The 25,796-nt window shown below is 41.2% G+C and overlaps 1 protein-coding gene across 1 annotated transcript; it reads left to right on the top strand.

The window, feature by feature from the left end:
- Positions 1 to 4,719: 4,719 nt before the first annotated feature.
- On the top strand, positions 4,720 to 25,335 carry LOC149828123 (clathrin light chain 2-like). Its single transcript, XM_090017396.1, has 3 exons — positions 4,720 to 5,151; positions 24,208 to 24,361; positions 24,839 to 25,335. Exons 1-3 carry the CDS (start codon positions 4,793 to 4,795, stop codon positions 25,181 to 25,183), a joined length of 858 nt encoding a protein of 285 aa, XP_089873522.1. The 5' UTR covers positions 4,720 to 4,792; the 3' UTR covers positions 25,184 to 25,335.
- The last annotated feature ends 461 nt before the right edge of the window (positions 25,336 to 25,796 follow it).

The following is a 25,796-nucleotide window of genomic DNA, read 5'->3' as shown; positions in this document are numbered from 1 at the left end:
GATTTGTTTAGTGGCACTCGTGTGTTACACTTAATAAAAAGGGTCATCGATTAACATGCCAACTTGTGCTTTTAGATCCATGTACCATGTATTGATCCAAGCTAGTGGTGAGATATAAATCTTGAGAAATTGATCCAATTATGCTTGAAGATTTGCTACAAAGTCACCGAGTAACATAGCAACTTATGCTTTCAAATCCAGGTAGCATGTATTGATCCAAACTAGTAGTGAGATATAGATCTTGGGAAATTGATCCAATTTTGCCTTGAGATCTGCTATAAAGCCATCGAGTAATATGTCAACTTGTGCTTTCAGATTCAGGTAGCATGTATTGATCCAAGCTAGTGGTGAGATATAGATCTTGAGAAATTGATCCAATCATGCATGGAGATCTGCTATAAAGTCATAAAGTAATATGTCAACTTGTACTTTCAGATCTAGGTAACATGTATTTAAACAAGCTAGTGGTGAGATATAGATCTTGAGAAATTGATCAAATTATGCTTGGAGATCTTCTATAAAGTCATCGAGTAACATGCCAACTTGTGTTTTCAGATTCAACTAACATGTATTAATTCAAGCTAGTTGTGAGATATAGATGTTGCAAAAAATATCGTAATTTACGCAATGATGTCTATGTCTGCAACAATGATTTGCCTTTGTTACTAAAATATTGTTATAGTATAAAACTTAAATCGATGTGGTTGTAAGTCTGTTTTCATTTATCAAGTTACCTCGATTTGTACTTTACCAATAAATATCATGTCGATTTATTTTTTCTTTCTCTTTTTCGCCTTTTATCAGTCATTGTGTAAATCGCGATAGGACAAATCATTTGCAACTGGTATTTTAAAGTCATCAATTAACATGTCAGCTTATGCTTTCAGATCCAGGTAGCTTGTATTGATCTAAGCTAGTTATGAGATATAGATGTTGCAACATATATCACGATTTACGCAATAATATCTATGTCCGCCACAACGATTTGCCTTTATTACTAAAATATTGTTATAGTATACAACCTAAATCAATATGATTGTAAGTTGATTTTTATTTATCAAGCTACCTTAATTTGTACTTTACCAATAAATATCATGTCAATTTATTTTTTCTTTATCTTTTTTGCCTTTTATCAGTCATTGTGTAAATCGTGATAGAATAAATCATTTCTGACTTGTACTTTAAAGTCATCAATTAACATGCCAACTTGTGCTTTCAGATCTAGGTAACTTGTATTGATCAAAGCTAGTTGTAAGATATAGATGTTGCAACATATATCATGATTTACGCAATGACGTTGATGTCCACCACAACGATTTGCCTTTATTACTAAAATATTGTTATAGTATAAAACTTAAATCGATATGATTGTAAGTCAATTTCTATTTATCAAGTTATCTTAATTTGTACTTTACTAATAAACATCATGTCGAATTATTTTTTATTTCTCTTTTTTGCCTTTTATCAGTCATTGTGTAAATCGTGATAGGACAAATCATTTATGACTTATACTTTAAAGTCATCAAATAACATGCCAGCTTGTGCTTTCAGATCCAGGTAGCTTATATTGATTCAAGCTAGTTGTGAGATATAGATGTTGCAACATATATCGTGATTTACGCAATAACGTCTATGTCTGCCACAATGATTTGTCTTTGTTACTAAAATATTGTTATAGTATAAAGCTTAAATCGATGTGGTTGTAGGTCGGTTTCTACTTATCAAGTTGCCTCGATTTGTACTTTACCAATAAACATCGTTTCTATTTTTTTTCTCTTTTTCACTTTTTATTAGTAATTGTGTAAATCGTGAAAGGACAAATTGTTTCTGACTTGTACTTTAAGTCATCAAGTAATATGCCAACTTGTGTTTTCAAATCCAGGTAGCATATATTGATCCAAGCTAGTTGAGATATTGCAACAAATGTCGTAGTTTATCTGCGCGATTTACAACCACCAACGTTTCATAAATATATCGTGACCAATGGTTTGACTTAGATACAATACATGACCATCATCATCAAAGTTTACACAAAAGATGCCATCATCATTGTAGAAATTGCTACTGATTTAAATATATAATTCGTTCATGCTTCAAACGTAGAAATCATTGTAGAAATTGCACCCTTCATAAGTACATATCGTTGTAACGTTTGGCTTCATAAATAAATATCATTGTACAAATCATGGTAACTTCATAAATCATAAATACATATCGCTACTGCTTCAAACATATAAATCATTATTGCATTGAACGTACAAATTGCTACTACATTAAATGTATAAATCATTGTTGCATTCAAACATACAAATCATTATAGAAATTTAGCCTTTGTAAGTACATATCATTGTAATGTTTGGCCTTCATAAGAACAAATCGTGCTAACTATTTCTTGACGCCCAGAAGGTGGATAAGTATAAAATGATTTATTTTAGTGTAAAAATAGGTATTATTTAGCATGAATAGTATAACCAGTTGTAAGATTTAGCATTTAAATTTACAAATCGATTTGTTTACATAACAAAACCTTACACGAAACTCACTGAAACGACATGAGTTTTGGTAATTCGACAATGGAGGAGAAACACCCAGAAGATAGATGCAGTCGATGGTGCCAACGATGCTCCCACTGCGCAAATGACAACAAAAATTGCTCCGACGATAGGCAAAGGGTGCTTCGGCAGCAGCAGGCAACATCAAATTGTATGTCGTCAAAAGGAGCTTCTGTTACAGTAGATGGTGCATCATCAAAGAGTGATCCAACGACAACATATGAGTTTACTAACTTTGAAGAGTTAAGATCATCCTCTCTTTTCTGGATGGAGAACATTTTTATCCTTTTCTCTAACCGTCGTTTCATGGTGAGAATGGCATGAAAGAGTACTTAAATCTTTGCAACCGCATCAGACTCCGATGCTAAGTGATGTCGATACATGGGGATACGCGCCCCACGTGCTTATATACATGGTGCTCATTCAAACCCCCAAACACGCACCTACATGTTCGGGGGAGGGGGAACATATAACCTGCTTCGGTGGCGGAGTAAATGATTTTTTGTTTCTCGCAGGCACTGATTATGGCGGTGTGGCCCTTGGGGTTGATGGTGAGGAATTGATTAAGGATGATGTGTCGACCTTGGCCACAATGATTTTTTTTTTGATAGAAAAAATTCTTCCACCCTTAAGGTGGAGAATTATTTTTTATAAAAAAATATACTTTTTAAAAAACTTTTGTTTTTAAAAAGTATTATTTGATTTAAAACATTTAAAAAATATAATCTTTTATTTTCTACGTTCACTTTTCCAACTGTTTTTTCGCTTCCAAATGTGAGTGTGCATGAATGGTTAAAGCTAGGGGTGGCAAAATTTGACCCGACCCGCCAACCCGCTTCTTAGTTGGGTTCGGGTTTGGCTTAAATGGGTTCGTGTCGTAAACGGGTCGACCCGCCTAACCCGTTTATTAAACGGGTCGGGTTCGTGTTAGGGGTATGCCAACCCGCCTACCCGTTTATATATATATATATATATATATATATATATATATATATATATAAATCCTGAAATTCAAGCGGGATGGATGCGTGTTGAGCAAGACTCTCGTGCGTTATCCCAACGGGAGTGAGCAGAACCCCCGCGGTGCGCAAGGATCAACCGGTCGGAGGGCATCATTTTTCGGTGAGGCTCCGCCCGACGGGGCTGATCCATCTCTGCGAGGCTACCAAAAACAGGGTCGAACAGTTTGATGCGGCCTCCTTCGAGGCGAAGCGCCTCGACGCCGAGGCACAATGGTCGATGGCGGAGGTTTCTTCCCGGGAGGTGTAGGAGGCAGCGGTGGACAACGAGGATCTAAAGGCATGGAAGTGGAGGATAAGGAAGAGGGTTTGGGACCTAATGGAGAGAGAGAACGTCATTCGGGACCCTCGGCCCGTCCACCATCGAATCCCGAACTTTGACGGAGCACCAATGGCAGCGAAAATGGTGAGTTAGGGTTTCTCTCTCTCCTTTTGTTTTCCTAATTTATTTCATAAATTTTGTTGCGAATAATGATATGGTGACAATGTGATCACCGAAAGATCAAGTGGTTCGCATAATGCTGCCACTTAGATTTGTCAGTGGGTGTTTACGGGGTTTTTAGTAGAAGAAATGAGATGATTTCTACGTGGAAGTCAACTCGCAACCCGTTTAATAAATGGCTCAACCCGCAACCCGCAACTCGAAACCCGAAACCCGTGTAAGCGGGTCGTGTCGACCTGACCCATTTATTAAACGGGTTAACCGTGTCATGTTGTGTTACCCGTTTAATAAATGGGTCGGGTTCGTGTTTGCCGCATCTAACCCGTTTAATAAACGTGTTGGGTTCGTGTTGAGGTATGCTGACCCGCCAACCCACCGACGACCCGCCAACCCGACCCGATTGCCACCCCCAGTTAAAGCAATGTTGTCAGTATCGGTGCGCATCGGCCTGTAGGCAAAAAATCGATATGCATAATTGACTGTTTTTAAAAATGTAAAAATAAACTTAAAATTAATTTGTTAATATATTTTAATGGCTTTAACACGTTACGTCTGATGGACACGTATTGCTTTTTATTATTTAATGGCCTGATACAAAAACGAATCACTTGAGTATCGGTATCGGACGATACATCTGAATTGTAGGCCAAACGATTCAGAACCGAAACCGATACAACATTGGGTTAAGAGGGTCGTGGAGACCGGAAGGTTAGCATCCGCGATCGGATCGGCAGCCCCTGAAACCCCGCATCGGCCACGGCGCCAAGCGAAAGGAAGGGATGTCGTCGGCGTTCGATCCCTTCTTCGCGGAGGAGGCGATTACTCTGCCGTTCAGCGATGAGGGCTACGATCCTCGCCTCCCCATCAACCAGCGCTCTTCCACCTTCTCCGACGATCCGAGCGACCCCGACGACCTTTCCCCAGCCTTTGCTCCCCGCGCTTCATCCTATGTGGAAGACGAGTTCTACCAGCCGCCGGATTTCTCCACCTTCTCCCCCACCTCAGACGTTGCCGGCAAAGGCTTCTCCGCCACCAGAGATCTCGGCAGCGCTCTCGACGACGCCTCCAACGGGCCCGTCCTCCCTCCCCCTGCCGAGATGCAGCCCGATGCGGGCTTCATCCTTCGCGAGTGGAGACGGTAAACCCCTCCCTGGGACTCCTTTTTTTTATCAAGGAAAAACTCTTTCTCTCTCTCTCCAATTCTTCGGTTGGGTAGTTCTGTTTTAGGGTTGCAGATGCAGCGACCATCAGTTCTTCACTCCCTTTTGTTGGGTCATGAATTTCTTGTTGTATTATATCATTTACCGTTTAAAACTTTTTTTTTAAAAGATGGTTTACCGTCAGAGATTTATGTTGGCAACATGTGAATTCCAGGGTTTTTTTTATGCACCCTCCTCCGTTTTAAGTTGTTATATCGGTTTATTTCTTTTTCTTTGTTTGGAACAGGAAACCGTTCTTGTTTAAGCATTCAACTGCGACTATTCTTTGCCTCACCTCACCTTTGGCTTTTGGCAGTTAATTGCCATAAAAGCTTAGTCATGGAGGCATAAATTAATGTTTGTCTGGTGAAACGTGGGAGCATGGTGAATTCGATACTTTTGCTTCTAAAAAGCCTTGCCACAGTCTTCCTGTTTTATTTCATTCTGTTGTTAAACTATTCCCTTATATTCCGATGAGAAAGATTTTCATCCTCTGATTGTCAGACTTGTTACCATCTGTTCACCCAAGCATTTCCTTCTCTATTTTTTCAAGATGTTGGTGTCACAATTTTTCCTCTCCCAACTTGTTAGATCAAATCTGGCTCCGGTGAAAATTTGAAATATTTGCACTATTGTCTCCTCATAATGGGATATATCTGTCCTTTGCCTCACCTCTTTTATTTTTATACTGTTAAATTGCTGGGAACGCTTCGGCGTTAGCATGAATTGAAGCTTGGCAACTGAAACATTGATGCAGAGAGGATTTTGCTTTTTACCTGTTGTAAATGTTCCTTCTTTGAGTTTTTTTTTTTAATGAATTGACTCTTCCGTATTGAGTTATAAAGAACATTCTTTCTGATCTTTCCTTAAGCTGCAGATTGCCAATCCATGTTTATTTCACTGTCATTCAACTTGATAAAATATGTTGGTAGTTGAAATTCTTACTGATATACCACAACTGCTTCTAATTTCAGCTCACCTTTGTTGCTGCCATATTATTGTGGATGTTCACTAATTTGGAAAATATTGAAATATTTGGTGAATGAAATTTATCATCATGTTGAGCGTGATGGTCCGGCTTTTAAAAAGCAGTGCTGGTTTTGATTTTATTGCCGTGTGGTTCTTTATTTCTCTAGCAACCACAATATGAAATTCTTACTGATATACCACAACTGTTTCTAATTTCAGCGCACCTTTGTTGCTGCCATATTATTGTGGATGTTCACTAATTTGGAAAATATTGAAATATTTGGTGAATGAAATTTATCATCATATTGATGGTGATGGTCCGGCTTTTAAAAAGCAGTGCTGGTTTTGATTTTATTGCCATTTGGTTCTTTATTAATCTAGCAACCACAATATGAAATTCTTTTGTCCAATACAAAATCCTTTTGTCAATGTTAACTCTGGAGTTGTTGCTTGCTCAATCTTTGGTACAACTGTGACAAAAAAGTTCTTTTCCTGTTGATGTGCTAACCATTAGATCTGGCAATGGGCCAGGTGAAACCTGATTTTATCCTATATCCGTATTCATGTCACCAGCTATGAGCCTGAATATAGGTCCATTTAGGAGAAAATGTATGGTCCTTAAGATGTTCACCTACTTGGGTTTGGACTGAAGCAGGGATATAAGACTGGACCTGGATGGGCCTTGATATGGAAACTGGATGGATATGGATTTGGGTTATTTTTCTTTAGTCCCATAAAATTTCTCGTAATGGGAAATACTCTACATGTATGCATTGGTTTTTTAACCCATACAATTCCTATTAATGAGAAATACTGTGTGTGTGTGCAGAGGCACACACTAAAAGATTCAACAACAACAACAACAACAACTACGCCTTCATCCCAAAACAATATGGGTCAGCGATATGAACCAAAAAAGAAATTCATTTTGGGTCTTCCACATGAATCCTTTTCCTCCAATCATTTCTATCCAACGCCATGTCCTCGGTGAGGTTCAAAGCATTCATATCCTTTCCTATCATCTCCATCCAAGTCTTCCTAGGCCTACCCCGACCTCTTTTAACTAATATATTTTCCCATTTCTCCAACCTTCTAACTGGAGCATCATTAGGCCTTCGCCGAATATGTCCAAACCACCGTAAACGATTCTCTCGCATCTTATTTTCAATGGGTGCAACACCTACCTTCTTACGTATCTCTTCGTTCCGAATCTTATCTTTTATTGTATTTCCACACATCCATCTAAGCATCCGCATCTCAGCTACACTCATTTTTTGAATATGATGTCTCTTGGCAGCCCAACATTCCGTACCATATAGTAAAGCGGGTCTAATAGTCGTCCTATAAAACTTTCCCTTCAACCGCAATGGCATTCTACAATCGCACAGCACTCCAGTAGCACTTTTCCATTTCATCCACCCAACCTTTATCCTATGATTTACATCTCCATCAATTTCTCCATACTTTCGAATGATGGATCCCAAATATTTGAAATAATCATTCACCGGTATATCTTGCTCACCAAGCTTCACTACACATAACATCTACTAACTCTACCAACTTACCAGTTAAAGACCTTATGTTCCAAGTGGCTAACCTAATTTTATGGTCTTGGACTAACTTCTTTACCCCCACCCGTCCAACAAAGTGAGGGAACCCTTGCCTATTTGACACCACACCCGGGCGCCGGTGTGACGCGTCGCTTCTGGGCGACGACCTAGCAACCCTTGCACATTTATCACTGCCTCCGGGCCTAGAGAGTACAGCGCGTCGCTCAGTAGGGAACGCCCCAACGAAATTCTCATATTGGTTCATTTTCATAGGATATGACAAAGTTTTTATGCTGGCTGTCACAGGCCTACCGCAACCCTCCTCCTTTATCCGGGCTTGGGACCGGCAATGTATAACTACACAGGCGGAGTTGCACACACTAAAAGATTAAAGAAATATAATTGTAATAACTGTAAAAACTCTAAATTCTAAACATAGTCACCTATATTGTTAAAGGTAATTTCTCGGCGAGGGTATTTTTCGGAGAGATTTTCAAAAGTTGATAAGTCTCGGGAATATCTCAGGAGTTTAGAAAATTGAAAAAAATATAAATAACAACAAAAAAAATTAAGAAAATAATAAGTTTTGCATTATTTTTTTCCAAAAATATAAAGAAACATGTTTTAAAGGTTTTAAAATATAAAAGAAATAGAAAAATAGGAAATAAAAACAAAAAAAAGAGTTTTTCCCAAAAAATATTGTGATATTATCATGATAATATTGTGAGATATTACCTTTAATATCGGCTACCTTAAAATAACAGTATTTCTTGCGATATTTTCAAATATCGCCGATATTGGTGACAATGATTCTAAATAGGGCTATGCCTGTATATGTGACAATAGCAGATCTAGTGGGCCTTTTCCTTTTTCAAACAGTTGACTTATATCCAGATCCATACATTGTGATGCAGCTGGTCATCAATTTCCAAATCTGGCAGGATACTGTTTTACAGGCCGAATATGGTTCACACTAGAAAAAGTCTGGTCAACGTCCCTTTCGTTCGCCCATCAATAAATGGACCATTTGCTTGTGCCAGATACATAATCCAACATTTCCCAACTATAAAGAATTTCTTCTGCTTTCGTGCCGAAACAAGCTCCTGCGAGCATATACTCGTAGTATTACAAAGTTATCGCCAGGTTGGGCTACTTGAGAGATCGTTAATTCTTAAAGACGTATAAACACACGACTCTGTAGCCTACTGGATCATTCATTTATACGTCAATGGGAGGGACTTAGTAGCTTTTTAGAGGAGGAAAACCTAATTCATTTCTCAGCTGATTCGATTCGTGCACCCATCTACGGATGGGAAAAGTGCTTGCTCTTTCCACAACGAAGAGAGGTCACCTTTGCTTGTTCCTGTACTGCGCCCTCACTCAGGTCTCTAGAAAGCGAGCCCCGTCATTCGAAAAGAAAAAAAAAGCTCCACAGACGAGCACCTGCCATGGATCTAGACAAACGAGAAGGGGTGGATTAGCTGCTTTTTGGGGAAAGCGGAAAGTGGATAACGAGAGTTGGATTCGAAAAGACAGATTCAAAACAACAAATCTCTTTATGATAAACATATCCATTTTGCAAATTCGTTATTACGGGTAGTTCCTACAAAGGATCAGACTAATGACATATACAATACTTGAATTAGCGATGCAGATGCTACATAGTTGGTTCCTCTCCTATGGTGGTACGCGAATTATCGAGGGCCCGAGCTCCCCGTCCCATCTAATCCCCCGTTGGATCAAGGCCAACCATTAATTTTATAATCTCAACTTCGACCTTGAATAGATCTTGGTCTTGAATACGCCGTAATCGGGCGCACCAGTAGGTCCAGACAGACGCCGTAGTCCAATTCCTCTTGGGTTTGGGAAGGAGAAAACTGAGTTTCAAATGAGAGGAAGCATGTTCCAAGTCCATAGTGGAAGCCGCTCACTTACCAGGTAGATCTATCAGGGATGTATAGGGCCACCTTTTTTAGCATCTCAGTTGTGGCATCAATGTGTGTCTTGTGCATATTTCTGTCTCTCATCTTCGTAAACTTGCAAAGTTAGGGGCTTGACTGTGTTTGCCAGGATAATGTCGAACTATTCCTTTTCTTTTTTCGGCGGGGACACCCTTGATGCCATGCTAGGCACGCCACCTTCCGATGAATGTTGCAAAGTACTCATTAGGACTTTGGCAGGTGTCTTCTAGCTAATAGTGGAGATCGAGGTTTTGAAAGAGCGATGGATGAATCTGTTTGCCAACTCGGCGAATGTCCATGCCCCATTCCAGTTTACCTTGTTAATAGGAGCTCCATGCCGGTTTGTTTGTTTATGGCCTCACCATTCTTCCCCGGCCACAACGCCAACTCACTCAATGAATGGATTTTCTACATCTTATCTATCGGTTGGAAGGGGAAGCAACTGTACCCTTGGAAGCACTATCAGAAACAGGAATTCCAGGCTAGCATTGAAACCAACGGTTGCCAACCTTGTCCGAGGAGATGACTTTTTTTTTTTTATTATCTTGTGCTATCATCTTCATTGCCTACCTTTGACCTCACGCTTTGGGCGTGCCAGGCCTGGACACAATCCACGAGTTACGACAAGATGTAAGGCTATTGACCTGGCAATTCTCGGACTCACTTCGTCTTCTCAGGATCTATCTTGACTCCTCCTGAGCCGATGATGTGCCCCAAGGTTACAAGATCTCTCATCCCGAACAAGCTCTTCTCTATATGGGCGCTGGTGCTCATGCATACCATTCTGGCCATCACTAGTTCTTCTCTTGGTTGTGCAAGGAGCATGCCCGAGGGGGCTACTACGCTCATCTCGCACTTGCATCACCACCTTCTCTGCTATCAGAGTCTACACCAAGCATACCCCGCACCATTGCAAATGCTACTGTCCAAACCTCACGTGCGCTACACATCCATCCCATTGACACATTGACCCCCTCGGATAGAACACTGCAACACCGAGGGACAACCGTGCGATAGAAAGATACTAGTAGGGCAGGGGCGGGCTGACCATAGGTTCGAGTCCTGCCACCTTTCTTGTGGATCATCCTATGGTTATCGGATGATGGGAATAACAAGGCAAAAATTGGGAAATGAGCACGAAATACTACCACAAGAGGACCAGCCCAACGAACCGGGTTGTCGCGGGGGATTGAGCGGGTCCTAAGCTAAGAGATTTTGAGGATGTCATGCCTGAGCAATTGTTGGTCCCGAGGGATAGAGGAGGCTAGGTTAGCCGAAAGATGATTATCGGTTCAAGGACGTAAGGTGACCTTGTTTTTTTCAAGGTAAGAAGGGGTAGAGAAAATGCCTTGAGCTAATGCCCGAGTACCAAGTGCTACGACGCTGAAGTAAGCCATGCCATACTCCCAAGAAAAGCTTGAACGAGCAATAAAGTATATCGTATTTTACCCTTTCCTTCTAGTTGTCTAGCGATACCTTCTATGGGTTGGCCCGCAACGGTACCACCTACATGCTCGAAGGGAACCAAGACCAAAAGATGCGGCATCGAGATCTGAAGGCACGCAAGGAACTACTATTCAAGACCACGCATACTGACAACCGTTAGAGAAGAAGAGAGAGGCACCATACACTAGTTACTAGCATCCTGATAGCTGGCACCTGATCCCTATGCAAGTACCAAAGGTGCGCTCTGCCTAACATCGAGTTTAGCCTACAACTCATAGTCAAGCTGTTTTTTTTTGTGACATGTGTGTTGGTTGCGCATTTATAGTAGAGGGGGTACACGACTTTCTTGAATGGAGTTTACTCAAAAAGCACTCTCAATTTACGTTAGGGCGTTATTGAAATTGGTTGTTGGGCGGTCTTGTAGTCTGTTTTGGAGCAGATGAAGCACCCCTTCTCATTTTTCCATCTTTCTCGCTCGACCTTGGTCTTGGGCTCACTCTCTTTCAGATCCTTGGGTGTTGACGCCTTCTTATTCAAAGGGTCCTATTCCCTTTCTTCGGTAGATGAAGCACATGACGTTGTTAGTTGATTCTTTGGATTCTGCCTTTTTTGGTCAGATTGGTCTCGAAAAGCCCTCCTCTCCGTATAGGGGAAGTAGATACAAAACCTCTCAAAGAAGAAACGATCCTCCAATCCTATTGGCTTTGAATGCAATCCAGTACTTCTAGGAGTTGCATAAGAATGGCGCTGGAAAAAGGAGAAGCAAGCACTCTGAGCCTTCACATCCACCCTTTGAAAGAAGCATCTTAGAGCGATCAGGTTACCGACTTTACGAGCTCTTGGGCCCATGCCTTCTCGATGCTACTTGAAAAGAACAGATGCATATCCACGCAACATGTGTACTACTGTACGATTCACCACCTCGATTTGGCTGTCGGTCTGTGGGTGAAACGCCGTGCTCCTCTTTAGCCGAGTGTCTATTATGCCCCATGGGCAAGCCCAGAAACGTCCCAAAACCCTCGAATCACGATCAGAAATGATGGGGGTGGAGAGTCCGAAGTGCTCCCAAACAAACTTTTTGCTCACTGAGTGAGTCCCCTCCATCATTGATGTTTACTCAAATCGCCTTCATTTATCTCATGAATGAAATCAAAATCATCGAGGGTTTTCTCTTTCCCCTCCTGTCATTTTGTCGGAAGTTCCCGCTTCTCATCCCACGCACGGAGGTACTTCCACCAATCAAGCTCGGTCTCCCCGTCTCTTCAGCAACAACCAATCCCTGGTCTCTTCGCAACAACTCCTCTCCCCTTTCCCGGAACAACGACAATCATGTTTTTCACAAGATTTCTCGTTACTCATGATATCTCCAGGTGCTGTCATAAAACACCTTCCCCTGATTGACAAAACATTAGTCTCGCTTGGGCTGCTTTAATGGTAGTTTTTACGTTTTCCCTTTCACGTGTAGTATGGGGAAAAGTGGACTCTAAGGGTACTAAAAAGAAAGCCTCTCCATAACAAGGAGAAATAGGTAAGGTGAAATGGGGTCGCAGAGGCTCCATGCCGCTTTAGAAGAGTGACAAAACCACGACCAAGCGCCAATCTAGTCGTTCGGTTCTTCGTTGTTGTCCGGAGTGGCAGCGAAAACGGGCAGCTGGGTTTAGATTCTAGGCAGTTGCGACTGGTTCCTTTTTTTTTGCTTTTTCGCTGTCAAGATGCACACACCTCCAAGCCGAAACATGCCACTGAAAAACTCTACTGAGACAAAGATGGGCTGTCAAGAACGTAGAGGAGGTAGGATGGGCAGTTGGTCAGATCTAGTATGGATCATACATGGACGATAGTTGGAGTCAACGACTCTCCTATCCCATAGTTTTCCATGAAAGAGAATTTCATTTATGAATGAAGTTACAAGACAAAGTTTGTATTACTATACCAACCAGCCATACCAGCAACATCCGCTTCTGTTGACCTTTGAAGGCTTGGGCCTTCACCACTCATGGTCTTCCTACTCCGATCTCGCTGCAGATTCCCCACAAAAAATATGGATAGATAGATCGGCGCAGGGGCTCCTTGAAATTCTTTTCATCGGAAGGAGATGAGAATCTCTCGACGTTCAATAGTTCTTTCCTTGCCCCCCCCAACCATGTTGACCTTCCCTTTTGCACTACTCCCACGGGGCTGACCCACATCTCCGTGTGGTTGTTAAAAAAGAATGTTGACAAGTTGGGGCCGATATGTAGCCTACTCCAGTTTAGGTGATTAGAATGTCTCTCGCTTTGTTTCATTGGTAGCCTCTTCCTGCTCCTTTCATATTCAGATTAGATCAAGCCTTCCGCCAGTGGCTACTTTAGTAGACCGAGAAAAAATATATTATGAAATAGCTTGTTCCAATTAGTTCATACTACCTACTCTTACTACCGTTTCTGCCTACGACTCTGAATGGATATTCATTGAAGACCTCTACTGGACTACTGCTTGCCGAACGCCAGCTTACCTGACTACCTCCTGCATACTCAGACTACCTCTTCCATTTCATATTTTATTTCATCGAACCATAACTGTATAGATGGATCATATATAAAAAAATAGATCGTAATCGATGCTTGGAATGCAACTACCTAATACTACATAGGCTTAACAAACAACACTTTTTAGCTTGATTCAGGATTTGGCCCGAACTGTTTGGCAGATTCCCACACATTATGTGTTTAGGATGTTTCCCCATAACCTATTGAAGCTTACCTTATTAGAGAAAGGGGAAGGTTGGATGGATAATTTACCAAACAGGCTCATCATTCGTAGGTCCCAACTTCTTACACATTCCCTGTCATCCCTTGAATCATTTTATAAAGAATAAGGACAATGGGTTATAGAATGGAACAAAAGAGTAGAAAAATATGAGAAATTCAAAAGGATTCTTGGTTGGAGGTCAGGAATGGAATTGTTCAATTCAGTATGGATAAAAGATCTTCCTATGTTATACTATTCAATTCTCGATGAGGGATCGATGGCTTGATGTTGGAGTTGCAGGTCGACTAATCCCTTGCTCGCTTGGTCCTTTCTTCCCGTTCGAGACAACGACTTTTAATGGTTTGAATCCATTTATAGGCACGTATCAAAAATCGATCGATCCAAAAAAGAAAAATCTTTCAATTCTTAAAAAACGCAATGCAAGCTGAAGAGCCATCAAAACTCTTCATTGCAGTCGCTCAATACGTTATATCAATGGAGTGTCCATCTCGTGTGAGGGAAACAAAAACCGAAAGGTTGACTCGCCGGTCTCATTCCCCACCGTAAACAGTCTATCATTAAAGACGTGTTTAAGGTAAAAAGCGCGAAGGTAGTCGTGGGGAAATGCAATGAAGAAATGGTGTGAGATCAATGTCTGTCGCTTTGGTTGTATCATTTCGGACCGAGGCAACATATCTTAGCTTTGTGGGCCGAGCTTAATTTCAATTGGTGGGACGAACGGGAGTCACTGAATTACAAGTCTTCCATTGCTTCAAATTCGAATTTGATCTCCTTCCATACCTCACAAGCATCAATCGTCCATGAGTATACCTCTCGCTTCCATGAGACTTTGGAGATCATATTACTAGCCAAGATGAAAGTACCCTCCCTATCCCTGAAGGTGAATCCCTACCAATACTCTTGTTTACAAATGGCGGAGCTATTATCGCCCATCTCCCTAACCTAATATGACACTGGGTTCAGACTACAGGGAACCGTAGCATTAGGGGATGTCAAATCTTTTTGTCGCTGCAAGGCTGGTTTATCGTACACAACAGGACTGCCACCCTCTCTTCCATCGGGTCAAGCCTGCCACCCCCCCAGGCCCCAAGCTAGTCAGTTTGACCAGGAATGCCTGCAAACTACGTCTTCTGAGGATCTATCTTGACTCCTCCTGAGCCGATGATGTGCCCCAAGGTTACAAGCTCCCTCATCCCAGAAATATCCAAAGCGCTAGGCATCTCTTCATCTTACATAGCCAGAAGGAAATGAGGGATGACTGTCCGGAAGGATGGAAGGACATGACACTTCACTCGATTCAATCATTCCCCCAAAAATGAAGGAACCAAAACCTAAATCTCTTCTTAAGCATGAGCTTGAGAGAAGAGAGGGACATGAGCGGGCAAAGCCCTAGCTAATGAACGTAAGAATTTAGCGCCCTTGCTGTATCACACTTATCCACCCCCCTCCTGCTCTCTCGGGTTGGGGTTAGTTTTCTTTTCCTTCGATCCTAGCTCTAGTTAAGCTATTAGATCGAATGCCTCGGGTGGGGTTGAGATTCAAAGGCTTGCTTTCTTGGTTCCGCTCTTTCGAGTGGAGCAACTCTCTCCCCTAGCAACTTTTTATGCGATTTTGTTGGTATTATCCAATCGAACCCAATTCAATCGCTTACTGATTTGATTCAATGAATGAATTTTCAAGTTCAACCAACCCAATCTTTATTGGAAATATCGACTACTCAAGATTTGGAAGAAAAGGGAAGAGTCTCGCCTCAATTCATCCTATTTCATCAGATCTAGGATATGATATGGTTCCAAGGGATGAACCGAATATGGACAATTATAATAAGATCTAGCAGCCAAGGATGAGTTCGATCCATTAGGTTCTTCGATTTGTTCGGAAAAGAAACTATTTTGAGGTTGAAGCAGATTGGATATGAGACCTCAGGGCATATTACGATTTAGACAAGATTTGCCTCTTCTTCGGCGAAGAGAGAATCTCACTATCTCAAAGAACGAGCAACTATATTTTAATAAATAAAATTTTATATATATATATTCTAATAATAGAATGACAAATTTTTAAAAGATCCTGACTTTCGTGTTTTGGTGGGTCGTCCGAGATCCTTTTGATGACCTATGTTGAAGGGATATCTATATGACTGGGTTTGGGAAAAAGGCCTCCTGGTAAAGTGAGTTCGGCACACCTGTCTCCGACCTCTCATCCATCCTTTTAGTCGCCTTTGTTTTTGGGATCGTCTCATCAAAGAAAAGGTGAGTGAAACTGGAATGAAAAGAGCAAGCGAAACAAGAAAACAATCACTAGCTTCGCAACATAAAGAAAGGTCACTTTTCAAACCGAGAAAGCGGAACTGCTTGACGCTGCATATTAGAACTCATTGAAGCTCGATTCACATCATTATGCTCGATAAAAGGAATGAGGGAAGCTCCAATAAAAAAATATTGGAAGGAATAAATGTTTCAAAGTGCAGCGAAGGACCGAAGGTATGTACTCAACAGTTAGCGGCTTGTTTGACTGTAGCTAGCCTTTTTGGTGATGCGGCGTGACTTTGACAAGAATTCGGCTTTCGGTCAATAAAATGCGGGTTCGATAAGTTGGTCTTGGCCTTAATCTTCTAATAAGAAAAAGGGGCGGGTCCCCTCCCTTTATGCACACACCTCCGTACAAAATCGATTCATTGGAAGAATTCGATGAATTTAGTCAATCCTTTTAGGAGGCCTTAATGACTATAGATAGAACCTATCCAATTTTCAAAGTGAGTTGGTAGACCCCCATGTGGAGGTGATTGAATCATTCCTGATTGAATATAAATACCCTTTTTTGATTGTTCCACGATAGGGTTCATACAGTTCTGATCCACATAGACCTGGGGATATGTAGGCAAAATGGTCGGAACGAGAGGATATATAGAGTGGCTAGTTTCTGGCCGGTCGGACCAGAGTCCTATGGGATCCACTTTTGACTATTTCAAAGAGTTTCGGTTGTTCGACGAATCCAACTGCGGACAACGGAGAATGGGTTTATTAGAAAGCAAGTCACAGAGAAAGCCATTTTTTCAATTCCATTTAGGATTAGGAAGAGGCGTAATCAGACCTGCTTTTTACATATCTATCGTTATTTGGGTACCATATTCACTTCTTTGGGCTTCTATTTAATCTTGCATGAAAACCGACAGAGAAAGCAGTAGCTTTGCTTGCATTCAATCTCGCTTTGCTTTGCTCTTGTAGGCAGTCTACACTCGTAGCTTGCAGTTTACTTGCGAGCCTTCACAAGGCGGAACAAATGTGAAAATAAGAAAGAGGTGGATATCCCAAATCCATTCATGTTGTAATTGGTTTTCACCCCTCATCTCTATCATATCTCATTTATCTCTCGTCGATTATGCAAACACAATAGAATACCCTTTGCCGGTCAGTACCAAATGAATGGAAAAACTAATTTCCTTAGAAGCGTCTGTCTCATGCCAAATGTCCATCTGTTTTATGTATTCCATAGTTCACACTAGATAAAATATTCATGGAATATGAAAAAAACAATTAGAATTAGGCTCAGTCAATTGAAATGTTTATTATCTATATAAGAGATATTCCAATTGAGAAGATCTATCAACCTAAATTCATTCATACAATATGTTATGAAATGCGCCCTACCTCTCCAGGCTTCGCCTTTGCCCTTGCAATGGATGCTGGTGACAAACTCATTGGACTCTTCCACGAGCTTCATTGCTTTCTTTGCAGCAGGTGCTTTGGTGGGTAAAGAGTGCTCTCCGGCCATTCCCATAAGTCACTCCCCCTTACCTCCTTACCAGACTTCTCAAAGGAGTTTATTATTGAGACCGACATTTTCTTTTCCAAGCGGAATCCCCTAGTATATGAAAGAATGAAAAAGTGCTTTCGTTGTTGTGGAATAAAAAGCCATCGTATCTTAATGCATGTATTTGGGGATCGGGTACAACGAGATCACTTTTCAGCCTGTTAGTCTGCTATGCATGAAAGCAAGGAGAGAAGCTCTCTTTCTTCCTCAGGAATCCGGTATGTGATAAATTTGTATACAAGGTCTCACATGTAGAGATGCCCTACCCATAGAGAAAGGAGTTGGTAGCAGACAAGTCATTCAGCAATGAAACTTCCATGGCGTATATTGACCTTTCATGAATCTGTCTTGAAGAGTGAGATCGTTATTGCATAGCATAGATAAGGTGCCTATCTCTACACGAGATTTCCACAATGAGATCAAAAAAGCAAAGGAGCTTTCAATCTTTCTTGGTATGGTCCACTTGATGAGTATCCCTAGAGAGAGCTAACCCAACAACAACATAGGAGTCCATGCCTTCCGTACCACCACAAGACTAGCCGTTCTTGGGCAGATCCTGCTCTGTCACATCATGGATAGGGTGAAAGGGGCACCAGGAGAGATGTACTGTCTAACGAGTCTACTACAAAATATTTACTCATTGGTAGGGCAAGCTCTTCTATTTTGGTTGATGGTTTCTCTTGGCTATATGTGGTTCATTCGGAGGAGAGATGTTGGTAGTTTGAGTCATCGTTGTGAACGGGCAATGACATCATTATGTAACCGCTCGTTGTCCCCTATTAAGAAGAAAGGGGCAAAGAAGGTCAATCTATTGCTTGCCATTTACGATTGCCAACCATGTGCTTTTACCCTATGATCAATAGGGTACCTGTCTTGTCTACGGTTAATCAATAGCCACACTTTCTTTTGTCTGCCCCCATTTTGCATGCGCTTTGCGCGCCATTGGCACTTTGTTCTCCTCTTATTCTTCATTGGACGGTTCGGATGGACTTTGCTGTTTTTTTCCAACTCAAATAGAAAGGGCTGTATCACATCGAGATGTCGATTTGTTTTCTGTCCCATTTATCTGGTTTAAACAATTGATGATTTAAGGAAACTAAAGATGAAATTTAGTTTAATGTTATTATGATGATCAAATTTACGTCTAGGAGATATCCCCAATTACAATTACTCGTGATTGCACAAACTTGCTAATTGGAGGTATCGTAAGATGTTTCCAACAACAACGTAAGCACCCGTCAAATCTCTAAGAGTATAACCAATCCACCATTCATGTTTCACGAGAACCGGCTGCTAATACCCCGTAGGCTGAGGAGCAAAAGGAGGAATCTGCTAGAGGGGCTTGCATTTGATTAGCTGGTTGGTGAGGCAATAACTTACGAAGGCGATGGTCAATAGTTGGTTTGAGAGGATGATCAGCCACACTGGGACTGAGACACGACCCAGACTCCTATGGGAGGCCTCATACAGCTCAGTCCAAAGACCAAGGGAAGTCAAGGAGAGATGGGGAGACCTAGCTGCTGCCAATGGGGACAGACCAGAAAGGGGGTTTGCCCCAACAATTCCAAATAAGAAAACCGACCCTATAGTGCTAGTGTACGCGTCCCGTAAACTGGTATTCCTAACCACCCAACAATTATTCCATATCCATTGTCCATTGAGCCGGCTCTGAACAATCCTCCTTTCGCCGGATACCAATGTAATCATAAAAAGCTAGTTTATCGAGAATTTTAGACCAAGATTTTGAATGATGCAACTGGCTCTGCTGCTTCAGTCTTGGTTTGACATGGTTTATGCATTACTGGTTCTTGAAAGAGTAAATATATCCATTAACAAAACCCTTTCTGACCCTGCCTTTTGACTCATTTTTTGTTCGTACACAATCAACAGAGGCCTCCTCGACATATGTTGCAAGGTAGAGGCTGAAGAAGAGGAAGCACCATCTCCACGTTCTCAGTTGGATGAGTCGTTTAGGAAAGCGGACTGACAACTAGGGCCTCCTACTTTTTGCTACCGGCAAAGCACTCACCATGCTAAGCGAGTCGCCCTGAAGGCATAGCCTAGTTGTATGTTTTTTTTTTCCCTTTTCTGAGGAAGATTTAGGCAATTTATGTTATACTTCCTAAGCCTATACCCACCTTTCACCTTTTGGGGGAACAAAAACTTAGATTAGCTGGTTACTTTTTCACTTATGCCTTCCACTTTCGTGGAGTCTAACGAGGCTCAGGTGCGGAGCCTTTAACTTGGACCGAGATTACGCAAAGGTATAACATCATAGACACTTCGCTAACTTGAAAATCCACCTTGCTTTCGCATAGCTCAATAAGAACCTGGAATAGCGGAAATCGGTTCGTGTTTCGCTTCAAAAGTCCGTTGTCTTTGCCAATCTGCAGTTGAACGAGGATATTGTATTGACAAGAATGTTAGACCATAAAGAAGCTATCATATCTCATTTAAGTTGGGCTAGCTTGCTCCAGGGGTTCCATACCTTGGGACTCTATGTTCATAATGATGTCATGCTTGCTTTTGGTTGCTTTGAGGTTTTTAGTTTTTAGTGTCTTTTTCGTGGCCTAAAAGTAAGTAAAAAAGCTACCTAAAAGTTAGGGAGCAAAGCGAACATCTCATCAAAGGTTGGGGCAAAGGATCAAGCGCTTTGACTTTGTCCCCCGAGATCCACCACAGGTTGGGTTGGAGAGCCGTGTGATGGGTTACTATCCAGCATGGTTCGGAGAGCACTTGTAGTCTGCGCTGGTGAATGGAAGCCCCTCTATCAAGAAAGAAACGACTCTTCCCACGGCTAGCAATAGAGGAGTGGTGATGTCCACTCCTCTATTGGATTAAGCCACCAAACTTAAAGACTTAAAATCGGTGGCTTTGCTCTCTAACTTTTAGGTAGCTTTTTTACTTACTTTTAGGCTAGGAATTCTGCACAGGCACGGGGGAAGGTTTGCACTGGTATGAAAGCTGGTTGTGTCTTGAGACTCGGCTAAATTCTTGATCAATGGAGGAACAATATCAACATTTTTGTTCAATAAGGTACCAAGGTGGATGATTGACTCACTCCATACTAGGAATAATCACAAATGAGTAGGAATCACAATTGAAATGATCGAAAAAGATATGAGTTAATATATGTTCTAAAGTTGCAAATATCATAAAAAACCAATCATTTTTTGTGTGCCATGTCATACTTCGACGGTGGCTCCATACCGGGGGAACAAGATTGGAAATGGTTTTTCGTTTGGCTTGACACTTCAACAAAAAGAAAGAGCCTCGGATACGCCAGTTACAATTTTGACTGCCCAATAACCAATTTGGTCCCAAGGTAAAGAATAACCAGTTACACACCAATGACCCGGTAATAGCTATCAGTCTTTCTCTGCTCTGCCCTGCCTTATCTTCTTATCTACACTACCTTCATGTATTGATATTGGGTTGGCATTGGAATCCACTATCGAATGAATTTCACTCAGAACAACCGTTCCTTGGGACAAGTCTTTCTATAGGATGTTCCTTTCGTCAAGGCCCAGGAATCAGCTGGGCATCTCAGCGGCGGGATTGGATACCTGCATCTGATTGAAGTTCCATTTTATTGCCCCCAAGGAGAGATTTTTCTAGGCGGGCCGCTTTGCGAAAGACTCACCTACCAGGACACGTGTCTCGGTCGTTTACGTGAAGGGCACTGTCTGCTCGGTTATGATTACAGCATCTTCCTCAAGGGTTTTTTCTTCTCTTTCAGAGAGTGACATATACACACAGAAAGCGTATGCATGCTAGCACTTAGCACATGCTCATTTTTAGCTCTAGTATTGGTTGACATAAAAATCTCGTGGACTGGTTTTTAGGGAGTGTGGTAAGAGCAAGACATCGACGGTGATACATAGGAGGGAATAGTGAGACATGGATGGGTGCGAGTTATTACCGACCAAGGAATAATAAGAAGGCACACAACATAGCAAATGAGGAATTAATCAGAGTTACCGGAAGCTCCCCTATATAGTAGGGGAAGCGTGCTTTCCCGATACGCGCTTCGGAAGCGCGAAATGTTGCGCTTACGAAATGCGTGGGGAAGCATCCCCCCTTTTTTGGGAAGCGCACTTCCCTTTTATGGGAAGCTCGCTTCCCTCTTTTTTCCATTTTATTTTTTATTTTTTATTTTTCTGCTTTTTTCGCTTCCCCCTCTCTTCCTAGGTCGCTTCCGGTTCGCTTTCTAGGTCGCTTCCGAGACGGTTCATGACTCGCTTCTAAGTAGTCCCACGCTTCTCGCTTCCAAAATTTTTGAAAGTGCCTCGCTTCCCGCTCCCGCTTCCTCGACTGGCAACCATGGAATTAATCTCATTGTTATTAATGATCGAATCATTGAATATTTTGAATAGTCATTTTCAAAATTACAGCGGACATACAAACAGTTCCTTCTATTCAATATCTATATGGGGGCAAGAAGGTTCCAAACCAGTTAGCAGTAATTTTCTTTTAGCAACAAGGAATAATAATGCTTAAAAATTCTTGGCTGATGATTTGAGTCAGGTTTGCTAACCAGCCATTTGCCCTTCTCTTCAAGATGAATTACAGTTGGCATTACCTTTTTATAGAAGGATTTAAATCCTATTTATGTGACCAATCTGGGGACCAATTCTTGGTACTAGTCAAGTCCCTTAAGATAGTGTGACTAGAGATGCAGACATCAAATTTGGCTCCTTTATTCTTTAAGTTGATATAAAGCATGCATAAACTATTGGATGAAAACATAGTAGGAATGTGCTCGATAGGTTTGAATTTTGAAACTCCTCTGGCACTTCTTGTTTAATGTTAAGTGGTTGCAACTGTTTTACTGAATACCAGTTATAATTTTTGCAAAGGATGCTAGTTTGGACTTGAAAACCATGTGATCCAGGTCATGTTCCGATCTCTTTATGCACTGTCCATTGAACAGGGCTGGAACATGAGATGCTCAACCTGGGGTAAAGTTTGGTCAGATTTGGTAGGTACTGGTGAATACTTGCTGAGCGTAAACTGTCAGGTGGCAACACCCACGCCATTCCAGAATATCCCTCATGATCAGAGAATAACAGAAACTAATACTTGGAAAGGGTGTACAAACTGGTGTTTCTGACAGGAGTGGCTGGAAACACCATTGATGGTCCGACACTCTTTCTGTGTTTCCGCCCCCTTGGTTGGAGTATTGGAAAATGACATACTCGAAAGTCGAAACTGCTTTTGGCCAATGACAGGTTGGCAGCCTGCTTCTCTGGAGGTGCTGCCTCCATGCTCTTTTAGTTCACCTCTCTGGCCAAAGAATGGCCTGTGAGCGGTGGTCTCTGTAAGATGGTGGTGAGATGGGAGGGAGGGAGCGACATGGGGTCCTTTTGAGATTGTTGCCTAATGATGTTTGGCATCTGCTTGTCTTTTCCATGTTCATCTGTTCTTTTTTCATTTAATATCCAAGAAGTATCTTCTTCTAATTTCATTGCATAAACCACAATTGTTAATGATCTTGTGGAACTTCTTGTTTCTGACAATTATGTCTTGATGCTTCTATGTGACAGTTATTTGCTGAATTGGCATTAGTAAGTTTGTGCCTGGTGCTTCCTTATGTTGTCTAGGGTTGTTGACCTCCTCCTATTAAGTTAATGAGACTCGTTATCTGATTTTTGGTCTTTCTTGGAAATGCTTGTACCTGAGCATCTGCCCAACCTTTCGCTTCCAATTATGAAACTAATGTATTTATGGAATGCTTAGCTTGATATCTAATTTGATTTTTAACCAAATCGTGTCAGTTTCCTAGTTGCTGAAACTTTTACTGATCCTCAAATTCTATTAGAACTTGGTTCACATTTGCTCCCTGAGTCTTGGTTTCACTCAATCAAGTCATAAACAGATCATGAACAAAGTCAATATCAAGTCCTGTCAGTGTTTATCAAAGTTGTCTACATGGATTTCTTTCAAGACTCAGAAGACTCTTCCAAGAATTATCCAGGTTCTTAATGGCTTAGATACTTATTTGACATAAAATTCTTTCCTGCCATGGGGATAGTTCAAGTTCAAGTTGATCGAGTCTGGAGGTGCATTGCAATCACATACTGCTATTTTTCTGTTAAAAATTCTACTTGACAATCTTTTGTAATTTGTTCACTGTCGTAGTTGGTTGAAGTCCTTGTTGCTTCATAAATCGTACAAAAGTTTGTACATGCCAGTGAAAAATCATGCACATGTTCATTTCATCTGCTTGTTTTTTAAAATATTGTAAGATGCCATTCTAAGCCTGTAAAGAGCTATACATCTATATATTGTACAAGATTTTTCTGATTTGCTTGTTTTCAAGGGATCTTCCAGATTTTGTGTCCCATCCTGCCCTATATGGCGTCTGTAGGTGTTTCTTGCTTTCTAATCTATTATGCTGTTATGGTTGTAGGACCGACGTATGTGATGATTCTCAAAATAGTTTTCTTGTACAAATGGTTGAGATTTATAATCACCTCATAGTTCATGTGTGTTTCTATTGCAGGCAAAATGCAATATTACTTCAAGAGAAGGAAGGGACGGAGAAAGAGTTATTGAACCAAATAATTGATGAAGCTGATGAATATAAAGCTGATTTCTATAGGCGCAAGGAGATGAACCGTGAAGCAAACAAGGCTAACAATAGAGAAAAAGAGAAGGTGAGAGTTTCACAGCCTTGCTTCAGATATCTTCTCTATTGTCAATCAGTTGCATAATATATCGATCATTTATGGACTGAACGATGAGTGACCTATTGGCAAACATTGTCCATGAAACTGCTGACAGGGACGTTCTATTTCAATCCTTAAACCTATTAGTGTTGAATCTCATTGGGCTGCAAGGGTTAGTTGTTTTTGGCAACCCTTCCGCAATGAGTGTGGATCTGCAGAAGTGGTCGAGATAGCCACTTCTTTGGTAATATACAGTTGAACTTATTTAGAGATTCTTTCATTTTTTAAATATGAGATAATGGTCTCATTTAAACTCAATGGCGCTTTGCCGGACAATACTGGAAATTTTGTAAACAACTTGGCTGCTAGATGTTTTAATAGTAAGATTGTGCTTCATCATGGTCGTCTATTTTGTGGTTGAGAGTGCATTGCTAATTTTCTTTTTCTGTGGGCTGTTTGTGTCAGCTTTTTTTGACCAATCAGGAGAAGTTTCATGCCAATGCTGACAAGCACTATTGGAAGGCGATTGCAGAACTCATTCCATATGAGATACCAAATATAGATAAGAAAAAGGGAAAGAAGGAGCAAGAAAAGAAACCTTCAATCATTGCAATTAAAGGACCAAAGCCAGGCAAACCAACGGATCTATCTAGAATGCGGCAAATTCTTGTGAAACTGAAGCATAATGTGCCTGTTCACATGAGGCCACCACCTGTGACAGCCTCTACTAATGGAACCGGCAAAGATGCTGCAGCTGCTTCCTCCAAGGCGGCAGCATCCCACCCGTCAGAACCTGTAGCAGCAGCTTGAATAAATATTTTCCTGTGGTTTTCGTGTATATGTGCGGTATTCCATCGGAACAATATTAGAGTGTCTTGTTATTGGGATCTTCTTCCATATGAGACTAGGACTGTCTACCTTTCCATCATTTTCGTGTCAATAGTACTACATTGTGTTGTTAATGTTAGTGTATCATGTAAATCAGCTCAAACCGGTCATGTTTTGTGCAAAAAGATGAAGGTGACTACCGAAATATTTTCTATACCTTTGAAGGTTGGAACTCATTTTGTCAACTTCTTTCAAAGTGAACCCAATTTGATATTAGCAACCAAATTTATGATTGAAACCACAGCGACAAACACCATTGTTGTAAAAAATACGACCAAAGGACAGGATCTTTTGATAAACATTACGGCCCCGTTTGGAAGACAAGAGGCAAAACTTGGGTTTTGAGAAACCTAGCCAATTTTTTGGCAAACCTGATTTTTTGGCTTTTTTGGATGTCAAAAAACTTCATTTTTCAAGTTTTTAGCTAGAAAAGGCTCAAAAAAGAAAAAAAAATGGTGGGCAGTCATTTTTCGGCAACCCTGATCAGAAATATAAGGGATGATACCATCTTCGCAGGATGGTAATAGTCAAGCTG

This window comes from Nuphar pumila, chromosome 9 (genome assembly GCF_984573655.1).
Source record: "Nuphar pumila chromosome 9, dmNupPumi1.hap1.1, whole genome shotgun sequence".
Taxonomy (NCBI): domain Eukaryota; kingdom Viridiplantae; phylum Streptophyta; class Magnoliopsida; order Nymphaeales; family Nymphaeaceae; genus Nuphar; species Nuphar pumila.
The sequence above is the reverse complement of the archived record's forward strand: the minus strand, read 5'-3'. Positions and strand labels throughout refer to the sequence as shown.

Bases quoted from the DNA above. Each gene is read 5' to 3' on its own strand.
- LOC149828123 (XM_090017396.1), top strand. From the start codon at position 4,793: ATGTCGTCGGCGTTCGATCCCTTCTTCGCGGAGGAGGCGATTACTCTG. The intron at 5,152-24,207 runs GTAAACCCCTCC...TTTCTATTGCAG, and splicing joins ATCCTTCGCGAGTGGAGACG to GCAAAATGCAATATTACTTC. The intron at 24,362-24,838 runs GTGAGAGTTTCA...TGTTTGTGTCAG, and splicing joins ACAATAGAGAAAAAGAGAAG to CTTTTTTTGACCAATCAGGA.